The sequence below is a fragment of the Rana temporaria genome, chromosome 4 (genome assembly GCF_905171775.1).
Source record: "Rana temporaria chromosome 4, aRanTem1.1, whole genome shotgun sequence".
NCBI classification, from domain to species: Eukaryota; Metazoa; Chordata; class Amphibia; order Anura; family Ranidae; genus Rana; species Rana temporaria.
Window position 1 is genome coordinate 199,418,709 of NC_053492.1, and position 20,668 is coordinate 199,439,376.

Genomic DNA, 20,668 nt, shown 5'->3' on the forward strand with positions numbered 1-20,668 from the left:
AAAAACGGGAAACCACATTCTTGCTATAAGAAAATATTGCAAACACAAAAAAAGTATACACAGTAACCAGACTGCAGCTTTCATCGGTTATACATTGTCAGCACAATGGGATGGCTGCTGATTGGTTGTTACAATTTACTGCACTTTGTAACATACCCATCGCCCTTTCCTTCTACATTCACTCACGCTATTCATTTAAATATTTCTGACTCACACAAAATACAAGAAGAGCCCATTATAGTTACAATAAAGACAAACAGCAACACATCAGATCAGCTTGCTAGAACTCAGTCTATGTTGTGGAATAAAATATAAGGCTTGTATTGAGGCCATCGCTGTGGCAATTCTGGGAAATTAGGGAATTGTTTGATTGTCTTGATTTCCAAAACCAAACAGCACAGGGGGAGAAGAGACTGAGAATTAATAGCAATGTTTACTTTGGATCAGACACTGTGCAAGCTTTCCTTTACGGGATGACAGCATGACACATCCACATGACAGGTCACCATGTTTGCTTAGACGCCAATGGCTTTCAGAGCAAAATTGGATTCCGGTGAACCTCTGTGCAAGAGGCTGAATGAAAGTTTGCACTGTCGGCCTTTAATTATGACAAAAAAAAAAAAAAGCAGCGTTAGACACACAGTCACTGTATACATCATTTATTGTGAACAATTTAAACAAAGTGCAAACAAATGTCTCCTATTTTAAAACTTGCAAACAATACATGTCACTCTGAACCCTGTGAATATGTCCATAAAAATAAATTCAAACTGATTTTACATTTTAGAACAAAACGGTGTCAAGAAGGGAAAAAAAAGTTGACCAAACAGCAATCTGTAAATTATAAGAAGTAGTCAACTAAACACAAACGTTTTAAAGTGTTACTAAACCCACAACAGTAAAATAAGTCTGTTTATGCAGTAAAGCATTCTTGTTATGCCTCGTACACACGGCCGGACTTTCAGAGAAAAAAAAGTCAGACAGGCTTTTTCTCTCGGAAAGTCCGGCCGTGTGTAGCCTCCATCTGACTTTTTTTGTCGGAAGTCCGACGGACCTTAGATAGAAAACCTGTTTTCTATCTTTCAGACGGACTCACTGCGGACTTTTGCATGGTCAAAAGTCTAACCATGTGTACAAGGCATTATACGCACTGTGGTTAACCCTCTGAATTGTGTAAATAAACAGTTTGATCCTATTTTCTCTGATCCTCCCCTTCTTTCACTGTCCCCAATCCATCTGCTGATGGTGCGGAGCCTTGGGGGCACTTTGCATATGCTCAGTTTGGTGTGTATTTCTAGAGATTTATTTTTTCCTTGGAAGGGTGCATGTGATCGGCACAGGGCCAATCAGCAAGAGTTAAAGGTTCTGCAGCCTCATAGGACAATCAGAGTAGAATGAAAGCTCCTCCTACAATCTTTAACCAGACACAGATAGAAGTCACGAGACTGCTCTAAATACTGAGAAAAGGCATTTAGCAGTTTATATTTTCTAAAATAATTGCATTTCCATGTTCTGTGTAATGTGGGATAACAGATATAGTGAATGCAGGGCACTGGGTTTAGTAACATTTTACTGAACTGTCTCCTTTCACCCTCCCCATTTATTCATAATCTGCCAGGTATTAAAAAAAGAAAAAAAAGAAAAAAGAAGAAGGTCCCGGATAAAGTGGGGAGCCACTGGCGTGAAGTCTGAATTCATGTGTTTATGTTGGGGATGGCTGGAGGAGACTATGGGGGAACATTTCATCAGAATGTCAATCCCATTTTAATTAAAGTCTAGCCATTACATTTCTGTTATTTGATACAACTGCAGTTACAATGAAATATGTCAGTCAATATTGTTTTAGACATTACAATATTTTTAATATTAGAAGTATCTGCACTGAAACGAAAATGAGTTTATCACAACCATGCACCCTTGCCAATAGTGGCATCCAAAATAGTTTTCTGTTGCATGAGAATAAATTATGTGCAATGTTTAGCCGAATCTACAGATCATTCAGGTGAAAGCTTTTCAAGTTACTGGCCCGGATTCAGAAAGAATGGCGTAACTTTCGGCGGGCGTAGCGCATCTCATATACTCTACGCTGCCGTAACTTAGAGAGGCGAGTACCATATTCAGAAAGAACTTGCGCCCTAAGTTACGGCGGCGTAGCGTAAATGGGCCGGCTTAAGCCCGCCTAATTCAAATTATCAAGGCAGTGGGCGTGTTGTATTACAATGAGCCGTGACCCCATGTAAATGAGGGGCCGAACGAACGGCGCATGCGCATCCGTGGACGTATCCCAGTGCGCATGCTCAAAATCACGTCAGCTAGAATGCTTAAGATACGTTGAACACTGCCTACGGCGTAAATGTAACTTACGCACAGCCCTATTCACGTACGACTTACGTAAACAACGTAAATTTCGACGGTCGTTCCGACGTCCGACTCTTAACATGACTTACCCCTGCTTTATGAGGGGTAAAGTTACGCCAGTCGTACGCCTTACGTAAACAGTGTATATATTAATATGCCGGGCGCAAGTACGTTCGTGAATCGGCGTATCTAGGTCATTTGCATATTTATAATGGGAACGCCGAATGCGTCCAGCGTAACTATGCGCCCACGATACGCCGGCGTAGGCAAGTTACGTCGGACGGCTGAAGCCATGTTTTTGGACGTATCTCGCTTTGTAAATCGGCGCAAAGATGCGACGGCGCACATTTGAAATTACGGCGGCGTATCTGGAGATACGCCAACGTAAATGCTTTCTGAATCTGGCCCACTATTTTTATTCTAGAGGAATTATACTCTGGAGGCATAATGCTGCATTTACCATGAAAATCTGGCACAGGCTAATAGAAACATCAATGATGGCACTCAGCAACTGGTATTACAACTATCTGGACTGCAATGTTAGATTAGCAGGTGACTTTTAAGATCACAGCTATTGTCTTCTGTAAACTGGAGAGCTTCCAGTGACAGATAACCCTTTGTGGAAATTGACACAGAGGGTCTCACAGATAATATGAGAGAACATTGTTTAAAGTGGTTGTAAACTGCGGATGTTCAAAAAACAAAACAAAAAAAAAACCCTGCAAGGCAATGGCATAATGTGTTAGTATGCATCGCATACTAGCACATTATGAAAAACTCACCTTGGAACAATGCCCTCCAAAGCTGTAAAGTCCCCGCTGAGAGGGCTGACATCTTCTCCTCCCCCCTCTTTCTTCTGGGTTCCCGAGCTCCGGCACTGTGATTGGCCAGAGCTGCGATGACGTCACTCCCGCACACGCGCGCAGGAGCCCTTGGTTCCAGCACGAAGCTCCGCCAATATATGCCGGACCTTCAGAGCGCATGCACCAGTTATGTCACTGGCTGCATGCAGGGTGAATATCTCCTAAACGGTGCATTTTTAGGAGATATTCATTTACCTATAGGTAAGCCTTATTATAGGCTTACCTATAGGTAAAAATTACCAACCTGGGTTTACAACCGCTTTAAAGCGGAACTTCACTCTCTCAATCAACATTGGCTATTTTGAATCCTTATGATGCTAGCATTAGTAAATAGATAGTAAATATATAGTACCGTATATACTCGAGTATAAGCCGAGTCTTTCAGCACATTTTGTTTGTGCTGAAAATGCCCCCGGCTTATACTCGAGTCACCTTTTTGCAACTGATCTCCCAAAATTTGGAGATCCAGTACCGGCCTGGACCCCAAACTTGGCACACATGTAGCCCCACTCCCCCTCTACAAGTGTGCAAAGTTTGTTGTTCAGGGGGACCTACGGCCAGGGAGTACCATTTTTCAAAGCCGGGTACCCCTTCCATAGACTCCCATGTTAAACAGTAATTTCTCTGTCAAATTTGGGGACCCAAATTTGGGGACCAAGTCCCGGCCAGTCGTAGGTCCCCTGGACTCAAAACTTGGCACACATGTAGCCCAATTTCTCCTCTACAAGTGTTTGCTGTCTGGGGGACCTACGGCTGAGGAGCACCGATTTTTCAAAATCGAACACCCCTTCCATAGACTCCCATGTTAAACGTCAGTCTAGTCATGGACACAGTGAGGCATGGGCACAGTGAGGCATGCACATGGACACAGTGAGGCATGCAGATGGACACCCTAGGCTTTTACTCGAGTCAATACATTTTCCACGTTTTTTTGTGGTAAGATTAGGTGCCTCGGCTTATATTCGGGTCGGCTTATACTTGAGTATATACCGTATTTCTTATTTACTTGTTTTAGAAGTTTTTTTTTATTTCTTCAGTTACTGCCTGGTTTCCAGGCCTAAGCAAATGATGTCATACATCCCAGGATTCTTCAGTAGGGGAGGAGGGGTTTTCTCGGCTAAGCACACCCTGCATGCCCGAGTTAGGGACAGATGGATTCCAGGAAGTAAATACTACATTAATCATCTGCCCTTACTCAAGATGGTCATGGTCAGAAATGCTAGGGGGGTGTTTTTCAGCAAGTGATTCTTCAGCAAAATAAAGCAAGAAGACATGGATGGATGGGTGAGTTTGCTTTGAATATTAAAAATGAATCAAACAGTGTTTTTGGTTTGTGGTGCCCGGAAGCAGTGTGGTTCCGCTTTTTTCCGTTTAAACCCTGAAACCTAAGGCCCCGTACACACGAGAGGATATCCGCTGGAAACGGTCCGCCGGAGTCTGTACAGACGACCGGATCAGTCCGCTGGACTGGATTCCAGCGGATAGATTTCTTAGCATGCTAAGAAATTTTTATCCGCTGGGAATCCGTCGGCTGGATTTTTATCCGCCGGGAAATGTCCGCTCGGAAGTACACACGACCGGATCTGTCTGCTGGAACTGATCCGCGGATCAATCCCAGCGGATCGATCTGGTCGTCTGTGCGAGGCCTAACTTGTGTTGACTGGGAGTTGTATTGAAAATAGGTTTTTAATTTATATATGACAAGCTAGGAAAATAGATAGCAGGGTACTGAGTAAAATAGTGCACACCGTGATTCCAGCAGAAGTGGCTCAAATGTGCCCATAACATACAAAACAAATCTTTCAACCAGTGTTTGCTAATAAAATAAGATGCAACGTCAAGACGGTCAGAAGGCAGTGGAATGTTTCCCTCTAGTCACCAATAACTTTACAATTTGATTTTCAATGACTGGATTACTAGTGAAGAAGCCGTTTTGTATTATATATTATAGAGAAATTAATAGGATAACATTTTGACTGTGAAAAACTCAGATATGCCAAAATTAAACATGTTCTAGCAGTCTATTTAGGGATCATAGTATACAAAATTCAATCATCTCTTGATGTGTCAGTCATTTATAAAATACATAAGTAACGTATATGTTTTTAGCAGAACATTAAATCGGTGTTAAAACCTATAGTATTTTTATGATTTTTTATGGATCCGTTTATTATAGATGAACATGTCTATTGGGGCAGTCATATTTAGTACAGGCTTTGCTTCTTACTCACTGTTCCTTTCTTTAGTGCAAACCTATAGATCAGGTATGACCTGACTGAACTTGATTTACTTTCTATACGGTTAACAGCAAATATGTAAATAAGTAAAGTGAAAATCTCTTTAAAACCATCAATTAAATGTAACAACAGCAGATAAAAATATATACATACAAAAATACACTTTTTTTTTAATACAGCTTGAAGTTATGTACATATCCCATCATTTTGTATGGTGTATTTTGTATTCGGAGTTTACATACTGTAAGTACTAAATTCCACCTCGAAAAAGCATGGAAATTAACGTTAGACCAGAACTAGAACTAGAATCACCATTCATTTTTCAAGTTTAAACACACAGATGTGAACCTTTTAAAATAAATTATTCTCAGTCATTTGGTACTATTCATGATGGTAAGCCCAATCGTAAGACCGAAATATTCCACAAATGAATCCTGAACACCTTCTGTGCTGTTCATCAATAAGTGGTGCCTATGATCCGATGGCCACACAGCCAAGACCATCTCCTAACCTACTCTCATGTACAATACTTGGAACCTGCCTACCCAATAGAAAAATGCATTCGCTTTCCAAATGCACATCTAATACATGTTTCCAGTTGAAGAGGTAGACACCATTAAGGCTCAAAGGCAGATAGTATGTAGACATCATTTCATGTAGAGTTTTCCGATGGTGGTAGGTAGAGTTTGGGATCTCCAAGAAAGGGTTGTGCTGGTGCCTGGTTATAATGACCAGCCAGGAACGTTCCAATGGATACAAAAATGAACAGAAAAAACATGATGAGGAAGCACACTCTGTCTATCACTCGGCCAATCAGTATCCATTCTTCATTTTCCTGAAAGAAAGTACATACAATTACTCAAAAAATATGTCAAAAACCATACTTAATTCATTTAAACCATGGTTAGTAGAGCCCTTCATCAAAAACAGAATGCAATGATTTGCCATCATTATACAGTACAGTGGCACTTTGAAGAGGATAATGGTTGTTATGGCAGAAGCTAGTGATAATGTAGGCAAAAAAACCTTATGGCCGGGTACAGACGAGCAAACATGTACGATGAAACCGGTCCGTCGGACCGTTTTCACCGTACATGTCTGCCCAGGGATTTCTGTATGGTGGCTGTACTCACCATCATACAGAAATCCGCGCGTAAACAATACGCAGGACGATGACGCGGCGACGTGGGCGGCCCTACCAGTTCAATGCTTCCACGCATGTGTCGAAGTCATTCGACCCATGCGAGGGATGGCGGGCGCTCGGACATGTACGGTAGGTCTGTACAGATGACCGAACATGTCCGAGCGGGCAGGATTTCAGCGGGCTGTTTTAAAACAAGCCCAGAAATATTTGCCCGCTGGAAAAAGGCCCGGCGGGCAAATGTTTGCTGGAATCCTGCCCGCTCGGGCCTACACACGACCGAACATGTCTGCTGAAACTGGTCCGCGGACCAGTTTCAGCAGACATGTTCGATCATGTGTACGGCCCATATCAGGTGTGTCTTGAAAAACACCCCTACCCCCTTCTCCTTGCTCCCTTTTACTGTTTTAAATGGACTTACGTTTATTTTTAACCTGTTTCTATAGGCATTTTGAATATTATCACTTACTTCCCGTATGGTCATCAAGAAAGAAATCTCTCCCATTACAAAAAGTAATAAAACTTAGGTAGCATGGATAAAGGAGAGAGCCTCTGCCAGCAATAAACCTGACAGCAGTTGACTTATAACCCTACCCCACTCTAACCAGCACAAAATAATATGTTCTGCAGGGGTTGGCCTTTAAGTCCAGTTATCAAAAACAACCAACTGTAATTAACGCTGCTGAAGAGTTATTGCAGTTAGAAATAAGAACTCGTTATTAGATAATGTCAATTGTCATTTAACCACTTGCCGACCGCCTCAAGTAGATATATGTCGGCAGAATGGCACAGGCAGGCAAAGCAACGTATATATAAGTTGCTTTAAACTTGCCCCCTAGCGGGCATGTGCGCTGCGGACTCTGTGACCGTGCCCGCTGGACCCACAGACTCGATGTCTGACAGTGTCCAGCGATTGGATCACGGAACAGCAGACCGGGGGGATGCCTTTGTAAGCAAGACATCTCCCTATTCTGCCAAGTGACACAGCACTGGTCGTCTGCTCCCTCTCATCGGGAGCAATGATCAGTGAGGTGTCACAGTAAGCCACGTCCCCTAACAGTTAGAATCACTCCCTAGGACACACTTAACCCTTTCAGCGCCCCCTACAGTAATCAGTGCATTTTTATAGCACCAAAATAGCGCCAAAAGTGTCCAATGTGTCTACCATAATGTTGCATAATGTTGCAGTCATGCCATAACAAGTAAGAAAAAAAAATAGAATAGAATGCCATAAAACTACCCCTATTTTGTAGACGTTATAACTTTTGCGCAAACCAATCAATATACGCTTATTGATTTTTTTTTCTCCAAAAGATATGTAGAAGAATATGTATCGGCCTAAACTGAGAACAAATTGTCGCTCTATTTTTGTTTATAGCACAAAAAATCAAAACTGCAATTTTGTTTAGGAGCCACGTCACATGACCGCGCAATTGTCAGTTAACGCGACACAGTACCGAATCGCAAACAGTGGCCCAGTCATTTGGCAGCCAAATGGTCCGGGGCTTAAGTGGTTAAGGGAATAATTCATTCTCATCCAGCCAGCAGCAAGATAAAATAATTGAATAAAAAGCAGCTGGTTACATGATGATCCTCTTTTTCTCAGTTTAAAGACTCACACTTTTAAAATCGTTCTTTTCCCTTGTAGTTCTTGCTATGTGGTTACAGGCCTCCACTGTGGCTCGTATCTCTGGAGCAGCGTGGCTTAAACTGTGGATGAGATCTTGCACAGTGCCATTTGCCATTCCTTTGCCTGGAAAAAAAAATACATAAACATTATTCTTGAAATTTAATACAATAATTTAGGTCACTAATACAATCCAAAGTTGGTACACATTTCCAATTTTTAGAAACATATCATTTTAAGCAGTATTAAACCCAAAATAAAAAACAATATTATATTGCAGCTTACCAACCATTAGATGTTATGCCTGCATCAGTTTCCCAGCTGTTTTCAGCTGGTGACCTAGCCAGTAACACACCTCTTGTATTAAAGTGCCTACACTTTGAAACTTTGGATGAAGGAGCACAAGGGGCACCCCTGGACAGCAACATTGTAGGTCAAAAAAGTGGGGATAAGGTTGGGACTTTACATGAGGCATATGATAAACAACCATAGGCCTCCATCCCTGTAAATGGATAGAGGGGGGGGGGGAGGTTTTGGGTCTTTAAACGAGATGCGTTTTTAGCAATATACATTTATTTAAAAATAATTAAATATATAGAAATATAAAAAATATTTCCATAATAACCAGGCTCAAAGTTAACATTCAAAAAAGCAACAAACCAAATTAACCTGTCTAACTGTATGCATTAAAAACAGAGGTTTAGTTGCACGCATGTGCAAATACCTGTGTAAGCTGCAGGCCCCGTCAAGGCTCTCTGTGTACTGCAGTCCTAACTATGAATTTTAAAGTCTCCTCAGAAGGAGCACAGGAGTGCTAATCAATAGATAAGGGGCAGGTGACTGGGGGTAACTCAGTCCTCTTTAACCACTGAGGGCCCTTTTAGACGTGCGGATCCGCTGATACCCGTAATCACCCGCCCCCTGCAAACATCCGATTTTGCAGACGGAAGAAAACCCTATTTTTTCGTCCGTCTGCAGGTTGGATCGGATGAACACGGACACACGGTCTGTGTTCATCCGATCCCCCATAGGGGAGAGCGGAGAAATAACAGGGCCGTCTCTGCACAGTGTGCGGGGACCGCCCTGTCAACCGCCGGCTCAGCGGGGATCTACGGAGCGATCCCTGCTGAGCTTACGGACACACGGAGGCGGATCATTACTGATCCGCCCGTGTAAAAGGACCCCTTCACGCCGATATACGCCGGCAGAATGGCATGACTGGGCACATCCACGTACCTGTACGTGGCCCTTTAAGCCCAGCCTTGGGGTCGCGCGCACGCCGCCGGCGCTTGCACACGACCCGGTCCGAAGCTCCGTGATCGCGGCCGCGGGACCTGATCGCCGCCGGTGTCCTGCGATCGGTCCTCCGGAGCTGAAGAACGAGGAGAGCTGTGTGTAAACACAGCTTCACCGTTCTTCACTGTGGCGCTGTCTTTGATCCTTGTCCTTGTTATAGGAAAACACGATCAATGACATCACACGTCCAGCCCTGCCCCCCTACAGTTAGAAACACATATGAGGTCACACTTAACCCCTTCAGCGCCCCCTATTGGTTAACTCCCAAACTGCAATTGTAATTTTCACAGTAAACAATGCATTTTTATAGCATTTTTTGCTGTGAAAATGACAATGGTCCCAAAAATGTGTCAAAATTGTCCGATGTGTCCGCCATAATGTCGCGGTCACAAAAAAAATCGCTGATCGCCGCCATTAGTAGTAAAAAAAAAAATATTAATAAAGATGCAATAAAACTATCTCCTATTTTGTAAACGCTATAAATTTTGCGCAAAAAATAAATAAAAACCGTACAGGTGACAAAATACCACCAAAAGAAAGCTCTATTTGTGGGGGGGGGGGGGGGGAAGGATGCCAATTTTGTTTAGGAACCACGTCGCACGACCGCGCTATTGTCAGTTAAAGCGACGCAGTGCCAAATCGCAAAAACTGGCCAGGTCCTTTACCTGCATAAAGGTCCGGGTCTTAAGTGGTTAAAGGGGCAGGAGCACACCAAACAACCAACGCATAGAAGCAAAGGTGTTGGTGTGCTACCTGACCATGCCCCTACCTATGGCTGGTTTAACAATAAAAAGCACTGGAAAAAACGCATTTGTGTATATCACAAAAGAAATAAAGGAGTGGAAATATTCATGCCTTCCAAACCAAAACACCACCAAACTAGAAGCGGACCACATCAACCAGGGTCAGCTAGTCAATAAATGACAATGCACAATCTGTGGAGGCACTCTATTCCACTCCTGAAACGCATCTCCATCCCTAGATAATGTAAAAAAAGGGGGGGGATAAGGTTGGGACTTTACATGAGGCATATGATAAACAACCATAGGCCTCCATCCCTGTAAATGGATAGAGGGGGGGGGGGGGGGGGTTTTGGGACTTAGTTAGTGTATTGAATTATGCTACATCTGGTACATCCAACACTCCCCTTTCCCAGACTTACAATGTTGCGAGGGTGGGGGTTTTGGGACTTTAAATGAGATGCGTTTTTAGCCATATGCAATTATTCAAAAATAATTAAATATATATATGAAATATAAAAAATATTTCCATAATAACCAGGCTCAAAGTTACCAACCAAAAAAGCAACAAACCAAATTATCCTGTCTCACTGTATGCATTAAAAACAGAGGTTTGGTTGCACGCATATATTTAATTATTTTTGAATAATTGCATATTGCTAAAAACGCATCTCATTTAAAGTCCCAAGACCCCCACCCTCGCAACATTGTAAGTCTGGGGAAGGGGAGTGTTGGATGTACCAGATGTAGCATAATAAATACACTAAATAAGCACCCCTGCCATTGTTAAATGGTTTTTCTAATCTCTGTAACTGATACATTCTGCTGGAGAGCTTCTTTTGAAAAACAACAGACTTACTGGGTGAATCACCAGAAAAGAATTGAGGAAAGAAAGTCTAAAAAGGGAAATGAATGCAGCCATCATATCTAAGAAATAGTAAGCTGCAATATACTAATTATTTGCTTTTGGGTTTAAAGTAGAACTATAGGCAAAACTTTTTTTTTTCTCATTTTGGATAGAGTAACCCCTGTAGGTTTTTTTTTTTGCCACTTGTGTCCCATTGGGGAGATTTCCCTTCACTTCCTGTCCCATAGCCAAAACGGGAAGTGAGAGGAAATCCCTGCAAATTAAGGGAATCCTTTGGCGACCCATAAGTTACTAGTGCCCCCAATTGAAAGATTTCTCCTCTATTACTTTATTGGGGACTACCCAAAATGTAAGATTTTATGTTACTTTCACTTTTAATGATAATGATAAATAAAACAATTACAAAGGTTGAATCTCCCTAATGGGAACACAGACAGTAATAAACACTGACAGGTGTTCTAATCCCCCTCCACTCTTTCCAAAACTAAAACTGTAACCACTTGCTGACTGCCCTATAGCAATTTTACTGCTATCCAGATGGCAGCTCATGTTGGATCACATATACTGTGTGTGTATATATATATATATATATATATATATATATATATATATATATATATGTGTGTGTAAATCTGCACTACCATCTGCAGGGGGCGCACACATGGCGGGCCACTTCTGCTATTCACAGCAGAAGCCAATCTGCAGATGCCGGGCTCTCGATATCAGACCGGTACCCGTCGATCGTTAGGCAGAGACTCAAAACAGAGCTCTGCTATGTAAACAAGGCAGAGTTCTGTTCTTTCAGGGGGAAGAAATGGATTTTATGTTCCTGCAAAGCAGGGACTAAATCCATCTCTTTCCCCAGTAAAAGCAGCACATGCAATACACAAAAACACTGACTAGGCGCACAGTTACCTCTGATTGTCCTAGATGTTTAACACCTTCCCAGCCAGTGTCATTAGTACAGTGAGAGAACATATTTTTAGCACTGATCACTGTATTAGTCACTGGTTCTCGAAAAGTGTCAAAGTGTCAGTTAGAGTCCGATTGTCTGGCACAATATCGCAGTCCCGCTATAAGTCGCTGACCGCTGCCATTACTAGTATTAAAAAATACAATTAAAAAAATTCCATAATCCATGGTCAAAAACCTGTGACCTGAGCTGCGGTGGCTCAACGCGATTGGCACTGCGCTGACAAGCCATTCACCTCTGCAGCTAGAGGTTCGGATCCCGGTCTCGGCTACATGTGAATTGAGTTTGGTGGTCTCAGCCCGGCTCCCGGTGGGTGTGCTATGCGAGGTAAGCCTGCGCTTAGTACGCCCACCCCCCTCCCACAAAAACCACCACACCTACACACGCACTCGAAATTGGGTTAACACACACGTACTTTGACCACGCGGTCTCTAAAAGAGAGGCGAAGGACTAACGGGGCTGGTTGAGCGGGCTAATCCTCTCACTCCCTTATAGGGAGTCCCTCTGCCCCGTTGGGCTTCAAAGTGGAGCAGGTAGGGCGGGCTGTGTGGGAGGACCCCCTCACACACCCGCCATTGCCACCCGGGCATGGAGAAAGGTGGCAGATTGCCTCTGGGGGAGGCCTGCCTACTCCCAACTCCTGCAGTCCGGCTCCTCTCTCGAGTACACGCACAAAATACACTTTAAAAAAAAAAAAAAAAAAAAAAAAAAACCTGTGACCTCTCATCAGCCATTGTTTAGACCTTTTGATTGGTCAGATCATTTATATTAACACTCTCCTCATGGACCATGAAAGAGGGGCTGAATCATTTGTCTGGAGCTCTCTTTTAACACCAAACAAAGATCAGCAGCTAAGATCTATGAGAGCCACTGACCCATCTTATCGTAGCTGTGCACAGTCTATTGCATTGGGGTGTGCACCCTAAAGCTCAAAAACTTACATGACCCCGGCACATTGCTCTCCCTACCGGCACAATAAAAGAGAACTGTATAAACACTTCTCTTGTGGCAGAGCCTGTAAGAGGGAGATCTTTCCCATCTTCCTGTCGGCACACAGAGCGATAATGCTAATGCACATGGGGTGATTAGGGTGTGCCCAGGCACACCCGGCACACCCTGTGCGTATGCCAATGCATCTTATGCACATTGATTAGACTCTGCCGAAGGCACAGAAGCAGGACTCTGTTAAATATTTTTATTCTTAAAACCTTTTTTTTTCTGTTGCATCGTTGTCTCTTTTTTCCTTTTTAATACTCTTTTTATGCAAATACTTTTTTTGCACCGTTTTACCTTTTCTATTATTAACCACTTCCCGACGGCCGTACGACTATTGACGGCCGCAGGGTGGTTCTAGTTCTCTGAGGCACCGTCAATTGACGTCCGCCCCTTTCCGCGTTCCCCGCGCGCGCTCCCGAGCGCGCAGCGGGGAACTGCTGTGCTGGCCGCGTCCCTTGGACACAGCCAATCACAGATCGCCTTGAACGGCCAATCGGAGTGGCCGTTTGCTAGGCGATCTGTGCGGCCAATGAGAGATGATCTCATATGTTTACACATGAGATAATTTCTCATTGCCGGCTCTCACAGACAGCGGTGCTGTCAGGGAGAGAGGAGAGCGATCTGTGTCTCTTGTACATAGAGACACAGATCGGTCACCCCCCCAGTCACCCCCCCTCCCCCCACACAGTTAGAACACTATATAGGACACACATTTAACCCCTTCCTCACCCCCTAGTGTTAACCCCTTCCCTGCCAGTCACATTTATACAGTAATTAGTGCATTTTTATAGCACTGATTGCAGTATAAATGTGAATGGTGTCAAAAATTTGTCAAAAGTGTCCGATGTGTCCGCCATAATGTCGCAGTCGCAATAAAAATCGCAGATCGCCGCCATTACTAGTAAAAAAAAAAAAAAATTATAATAATTCTGTCCCTTATTTTGTAGGCGCTATAACTTTTGCGCGAACCAGTCGCTTATTGCCATTTTTTTTTTTTACTAAAAACATGTAGAATACGTAACGGCCTAGACTGAGGATAACATTTTTTTTTTTTTTTTCAAAATTGTCGCTCTATTTTTGTTTATAGCGCAAAAAATAAAAACCTCAGAGGTGATCAAATACCACCAAAAGAAAGCTCTATTTGTGGGGAAAAAAGGACGCCAATTTTGTTTGGGAGCCACGTCGCACGACCGCGTAATTGTCGGCTCCTGGGCGAGAGCACGTAGTATAACGTCAGCTCTTCGAGCGGCCACTAGGGGCGCGTGCGAGCGGGGAACGGGAGCTGTGTGTGTAAACACACAGCTCTCGGTCCTGTCAGCAGGGGAAATGCTGATCTTCTGTTCATACAATGTATGAACAGAGGATCAGTGTTTCCCCTAGTGAGGCCACCCCCCCCCCCACAGTAAGAACACACCCAGGGACATACTTAACCCCTTCCCCGCCCCCTAGTGTTAACCCCTTCACTGCCAGTGGCATTTTTATAGTAATCCAATGCATTTTTATAGCACTGATCGCTATAAAAATGCCACTGGTCCCAAAAATGTGTCAAAAGTGTCCGAAGTGTCCGCCATAATGTCGCAGTACCGAAAAAAAATCGTTGATCACCGCCATTACTAGTAAAAAAAATATATTAATAAAAATGACATAAAAATACCCCCTATTTTGTAAACGCTATAACTTTTGCGCAAACCAATCAATAAACGCTTATTGCGAATTTTTTTTACGAAAAATACGTAGAAGAATACGTCTCGGCCTAAACTGAGGAAAAAAAATGTTTTTTTTATATATTTTTGGGGGATATTTATTACAACAAAAAGTAAAAAATATTCATTTTTTTCAAAATTGTTGCTCTATTTTTGTTTATAGCGCAAAAAATTAAAAACGCAGAGGTGATCAAATACCACCAAAAGAAAGCTCTATTTGTGGGGAAAAAAAGGACGCCAATTTTGTTTGGGAGGTAAGTGGTTAAACAATATTCTGAAAAGTGTTGATATTGTCTGTAATGCACTAATGCACAACCTAAAGATTCCATGTCTCTTAGACAAGCACTGCTATAGGGTAAATCTCTGGATATACCTGTCTGCGGTGACAGTGTGTGTTACAGACTATTATTGTGTCTGTGTTATTGTGAACGGTTGACAGGCCAAAACCCTCTCTGGTAGCAGTGTGATAAATCTAAACCTAGTGATGATTGCGTCCAGTCTCCTGGAACTTAGATTGTGTTTCTGCGAGCTGGAAAATCTTTGTGCAGGGTGAGGCTGAGAGTGGCATTTTTGTGTACCAGTGACAGCAGGGTATGAAACTGACCAGCCATTTGTCACAAGTGGGTGATGGTGGCCAGGGTCTAAATTAGGTAAATCTGATGTTTGAAACAATGAGGGTAACATTACTGTACATTCAATACCTATTTTTTCTAGCACAATTTTCATGAGTCCATCTCTCTCCTTCTGCCTCTCAAACATGAGTTCGGTTCTTGGCTTCTTCAGCATGTACTCATCAGCCTTGATCATCAGTCCAAGTGAACTGCAGCGTCTTGTGAGTGGAGCTGGAGGAGGGGTTATATCATCTTGGCGTACATGCATTCTAAGTAGACGAGGGAGCTTTCTTAAAAACAGCTAATTATGTAAATAAGTAAATAAATGCATAAATTAAAGCACAATACAAGTTTTTACACATAACAATAGATGATGTAAAGTTTAGAATCACTTTACTTGGTTCAAAATTATAAGATCTCACAAATAATATTAAGATGATGTTTTATGCAGTGTCATGGTCAGTGATCTTAAAGCGTTTGTAAAGTCAATTTTCTTTTCTATTAAAAAAAACAAACATGTTGTACTTACCTGCTCTGTGCAATGGTATTGCACAGAGCGGCCTCAATCCTTCTCTTCTATAGTCCCCCACTGGCTCTCTCTGCTCCTCCTCTCCCAGGTGTGCCACCATAGGAAGCCGCTTCACATTGCGGCACACCTGCAGCATGTTTCCAAGCCATGCTTCCTCTATCTATAGACTCACACAGCGAGGCTTGGCCCCCACCCTCTGCTACCTCATCACAGGATTTGACTGACAGCAGCGGAAGCCAATGACTCCTGCTGCTCTCAGTAAAGCCTATGAGAGCAGGAAGAAGAGCAGATGGGTACAGCGCTGGATAGAGATTAGACTCAGGTAAGCATAAGGGGCTAGGAGGCGATACACATACTGAAACATTTTTTACCTTAATGCAGTAAACGCACTTAGGTAAAATAAAATATTTAGGCTTTACAACCACTTTAAATGTACCATGCATGCAAAGAAATATATACAGTTGCAAGAAAAAGTATGTGAACCCTTTTGGAATGATATGGATTTCTGCACAAATTGGTCATAAAATGTGATCTGATCTTCACAACAATAGACAATCACAGTCTGTTTAAACTAATAACACACAAAGAATGTTACCATGTTTTTAGTGAACACACCATGTAAACATTCACAGTGCCGGTGGGAAAAGTTATGTGAACCCCTTGACTAATGACATCTCCAAGAGCTAATTGGAGTGAGGTGTCAGCCAACTGGAGTCCAATCAATAAGATGAGATTGGAGGTGTTGGTTACAGCTGCCCTGCCCTATAAAAAAACACACACCAGTTTTCTTTTCACAAGAAGCATTGCCTGATGTGAATGATGCCTCGCACAAAAGAGCTCTCAGAAGACCTACGATTAAGAATTGTTGACTTGCATAAAGCTGGAAAGGGTTATAAAAGTATCTCTCAAAGCCTTGCTGTTCATCAGTCCACAGTAAGACAAATTGTCTATAAATGGAGAAAGTTCAGCACTACTGCTACTATCCCTAGAAGTGGCCGTTGTGTAAAGATGACTGCAAGAGCACAGTGCAGACTGTTCAATGAGGTGAAGAAGAATCCTAGAATGTCAGCTAAAGACTTACAAAAGTCTCTGGCATATGCTAACATCCCTGTTAGCAAATCTACGATACGTAAAACACTGAACAAGAATGGATTTCATGGGAGGATACCACAGAGGAAGCCACTGCTGTCCAAAAAAAAATTGCTGCACGTTTACAGTTTGCACAAGAGCACCTGGATGTTCCACAGCAGTACTGGCAGTATCTGTGGACAGATGAAACCAAAGTTGAGTTGTTTGGAAGAAACACACAACACTATGTGTGGAGAAAAAGAGGCACAGCACACCAATATCAAATCCTCATTCCAACTGTGAAGTATAGTGGTGGGGGCATCATGGTTTGGGGCTGCTTTGCTGCATCAGGGCTTGGACGGATTGCTATCATCGAAGGAAAAACGAATTCCTAAGTTTATCAAGACATTTTGCAGGAGATCTTAAGGTCATCTGTCCACCAGCTGAAGCTCAACAGAAGATGGGTGTTGCAACAGGACAACGACCCAAAGCATAGAAGTAAATCAACAACAGAATGGCTTAAACAGAAGAAAATACACCTTCTGGACCAGTCAGATTCCTGACCTCAACCGGATTGAGATGCTGTGGCATGACCTTAAGAAAGCGATTTACACCAGACATCCCAAGAATATTGCTGAACTAAAACAGTTCTGTAAAGAGGAATGGTCCAGAATTACTCCTGACTGTTGTGCACGTCTGATTTGCAACTACAGGAAACGTTTGGTTGAAATTATTGCTACCAAAGGAGGTTCAACCAGTTATTAATTCCAAGGGTTTACATACTTTTTCCCCTGTACTGTGAGTGTTTACATGGTGTGTTTAATAAAAACATGGTAACATTTAATTCTTTGTGTGTAATTAGTTTAAGCAGACTGTGATTGTCTATTGTGACTTAGATGAAGATCAGATCACATTTTATGACCAATTGTCCATATCATTCCTAAAGGGTTCACAAACTTTTTCTTGCAACTGTATTTAAAGGTCAACTTGACTTTTTTTTGCATTGGCAGAGAGAAAAGTCTTGTTTTGAAGTTGTAAAGAACTATTGCCAGGCTCCTTTCCCGACATTATACAATGGGAGTACTGAATTAAAAAAAATAAGATAATCTGAGAATGGTTAAATATAATTTTTTATGATGGATGGTTTGGGAGGTTTAGGGGCGTTTTAGGTTCAGCACATAATTTTTCAACATACCATATGGATTAAAGTTCATATCTGCCTGTATGAAGATTTTAAATGACAACATTTAGGAAAGTAATACTGTATCTGGTTTAAAGAACACTTTGTCCAATTAGTATGTTCATGGGCCACTAAGTAAGGTATTTTGTGCCCTTCTGCCTGTGACTACCCCACCCAAACACCAACTCAGCAACAGGACACAGAGTGCAGATATTTATATATCTGGTACATGCATAGGCACTGACTGTACTACATATTTGCATGATAAGAGTACAATTGGTATCCTCTGTAAAGTCATTTGGGCCTAACTCAAGAATAAAATATGGTGGTCAGGTTATCTTACCTACAGTGCTCTTTCCCCATTGGCTTGTACTCCGGTCACATAATTGAAAGTGGGCTTTGAACAAACAGGAACTGTTTAAGTCTGCTTTTTCAGAATACCCAAACATAACACTATTTAATAACCAGTCTTAACCCCCAGTACACACATTTAGGTTTGAGATGGCACACGAAAGGGTCCTTCTGACTCCAGGCAATATGGGACTCTTCACACAGACTGTTCTTACACCTTCACCCTAAATATCGACATGTTTGCCCAATAAACACTTTTTTTTTCTTTTTTTCTTTTAATTGCAGTTGCTTTATAATATTCTACCCTTGACTATACTGAGTTGTAATTGGTACTGACACTAGTACTTACTAGTTGCTTCTTTAATTAATTGATCTGCTCAGATACACATGGCTTGGGGTAGGTTTAAAGCCAAAGCTGCCTAAGTTTGATGTTTTCTGCTGGCAACAGGTACACAGTATTTAACCATATGCAACACAACTGTATTAATAAATATTGTTTACTTTTATTAACATATGTTACATAGCTTTAATTAAATAATAAAAAAAAAAGAGTTTACTGTAAACTCATACCTCGCGGATGGAGCTGGACATTCTGTGTGTGTTTGGAGTTCGGAGAGATACATTTAAAACTATCACCGCATTCACCACAATTGTAATAGTGACGACAATGAGGAATGTTAAATACCTGGAAAAAAACAAAAACAGAATTAACTCTCACCAATACCATCATATCTTTGACCTCAACCACGTGTAAGTGTAAGGCCGCGTACACATGGTCGGTCCATCCGATGAGAATGGTCCGACGGACCGTTTTCATCGGTTCACCTCTGAAGTGGCCTGACGGTCTGATGTGCGTACACACCATCAGTTCAAAATCCGATCGGGTCAGAACGCGGTGACGTAAAACACACAACGTGCTGAAAAAAACGAAGTTCAATGCTTCCAAGCATGCGTCGACTTGATTCTGAGCATGCGCGGGTTTTGAACCGATGCTTTTGTGTACTAACCATCGGTTTGGACCTATAGGTCAGCGGTCCATCGGTTCGATTTTAAAGCACGTTCTAAAATCAACAGACCGATGGGCCGTACACACGGTCGGTTTGGACCAATGAAACTGGACTTCAGGCCGTTTTCATCGGTTTGGACCGACCGTGTGTACGCGGCCTAAGAAGTAACATTTCAATAAGACGTACCGTACTTATAAAGTGAAACCTTTGCTCTAAAAAAAAAAAAAAATAGAAAACTTCTATAAACAATGATGGTGTAGTTTTTGCTTAAATTCTTAGATATTTCTTCTCTTGAAGTCTATTCTCTCACATAAGCTTCTCGGACAATCCTTTAAATAGAGTCCCTAAAACCTACACAAAAAAGTTGGTGGAGCACAATCTGCTGAGTAGGAATTAAAGAGCAGGGGGCAGATCCACAAAAGAATTACGCCGGCGTATCTGTTGATACGCCGGCGTAATTTAAAATTTCCTGCGTCGTATCTTTGTTTTGTATCTACGAAACAAGATACGACAGCATTTGGGATCGATCCGACAGGCGTACGTCTTAGTACGCCGTCGGATCTTAGATGCATTTTTTCGGCGGCCGCTAGGTGGCGTTTCCGTCGAATTCCGCGTCGAGTATGTAAATTAGCTAGTTACGGCGATCCACGAACGTACGTCCGGCCGGCGCATTTTTTTACGTCGTTTGCGCTCGGCTTTTTCCGGCGTATAGTTAAAGCCGCTGTTATGAGGCGTACTCAATGTTAAGTATGGCCGGCGTTCCCGCGTACAATTTTGAATTTTTTACGTCGTTTGCGTAAGTCGTTCGCGAATAGGGATTTGCGTAGAATGATGTCACCATGGTGAGCATTAGCTTGTTCAGGGGTAAATTTCGAGCATTCGCACTGGGATACCCTCACGGACGGCGCATGCGCAGTTAAAAAAAACGTTTACGGCGGGTCACCACGTATTAACATAAAACACGCCCCCATTACATCCATTTGAATTCCGCGCCCTTACGGCGCCAAAGATACACTACGCCGTAACTTACGGCGCAAATTCTTTGTGGATTCGAAATAAAAAAAATAAGTTGCGGCGGCGTAGTGTATCTTAGATACGCTGAGCCCGGCGGAAGATTACG

The 20,668-nt window shown here is 42.4% G+C and overlaps 1 protein-coding gene across 1 annotated transcript in view; it reads right to left on the reverse strand.

Annotated features, from left to right (window-relative positions):
• Positions 1-5,143: 5,143 nt before the first annotated feature.
• CHRNG (cholinergic receptor nicotinic gamma subunit) overlaps positions 5,144-20,668 on the reverse strand; it is a 37,939-nt gene continuing 22,414 nt past the window's right edge. Inside the window, exons 9-12 of the mRNA XM_040349679.1 lie at positions 19,112-19,226; positions 15,504-15,714; positions 8,219-8,352; positions 5,144-6,293 (exon numbers count right to left, since the gene is read on the reverse strand). Of these exons, the coding sequence (XP_040205613.1) occupies positions 6,111-6,293; positions 8,219-8,352; positions 15,504-15,714; positions 19,112-19,226 (643 nt within the window). The 3' untranslated portion in view covers positions 5,144-6,110. The remainder of the gene's footprint in view (positions 6,294-8,218; positions 8,353-15,503; positions 15,715-19,111; positions 19,227-20,668) is intronic.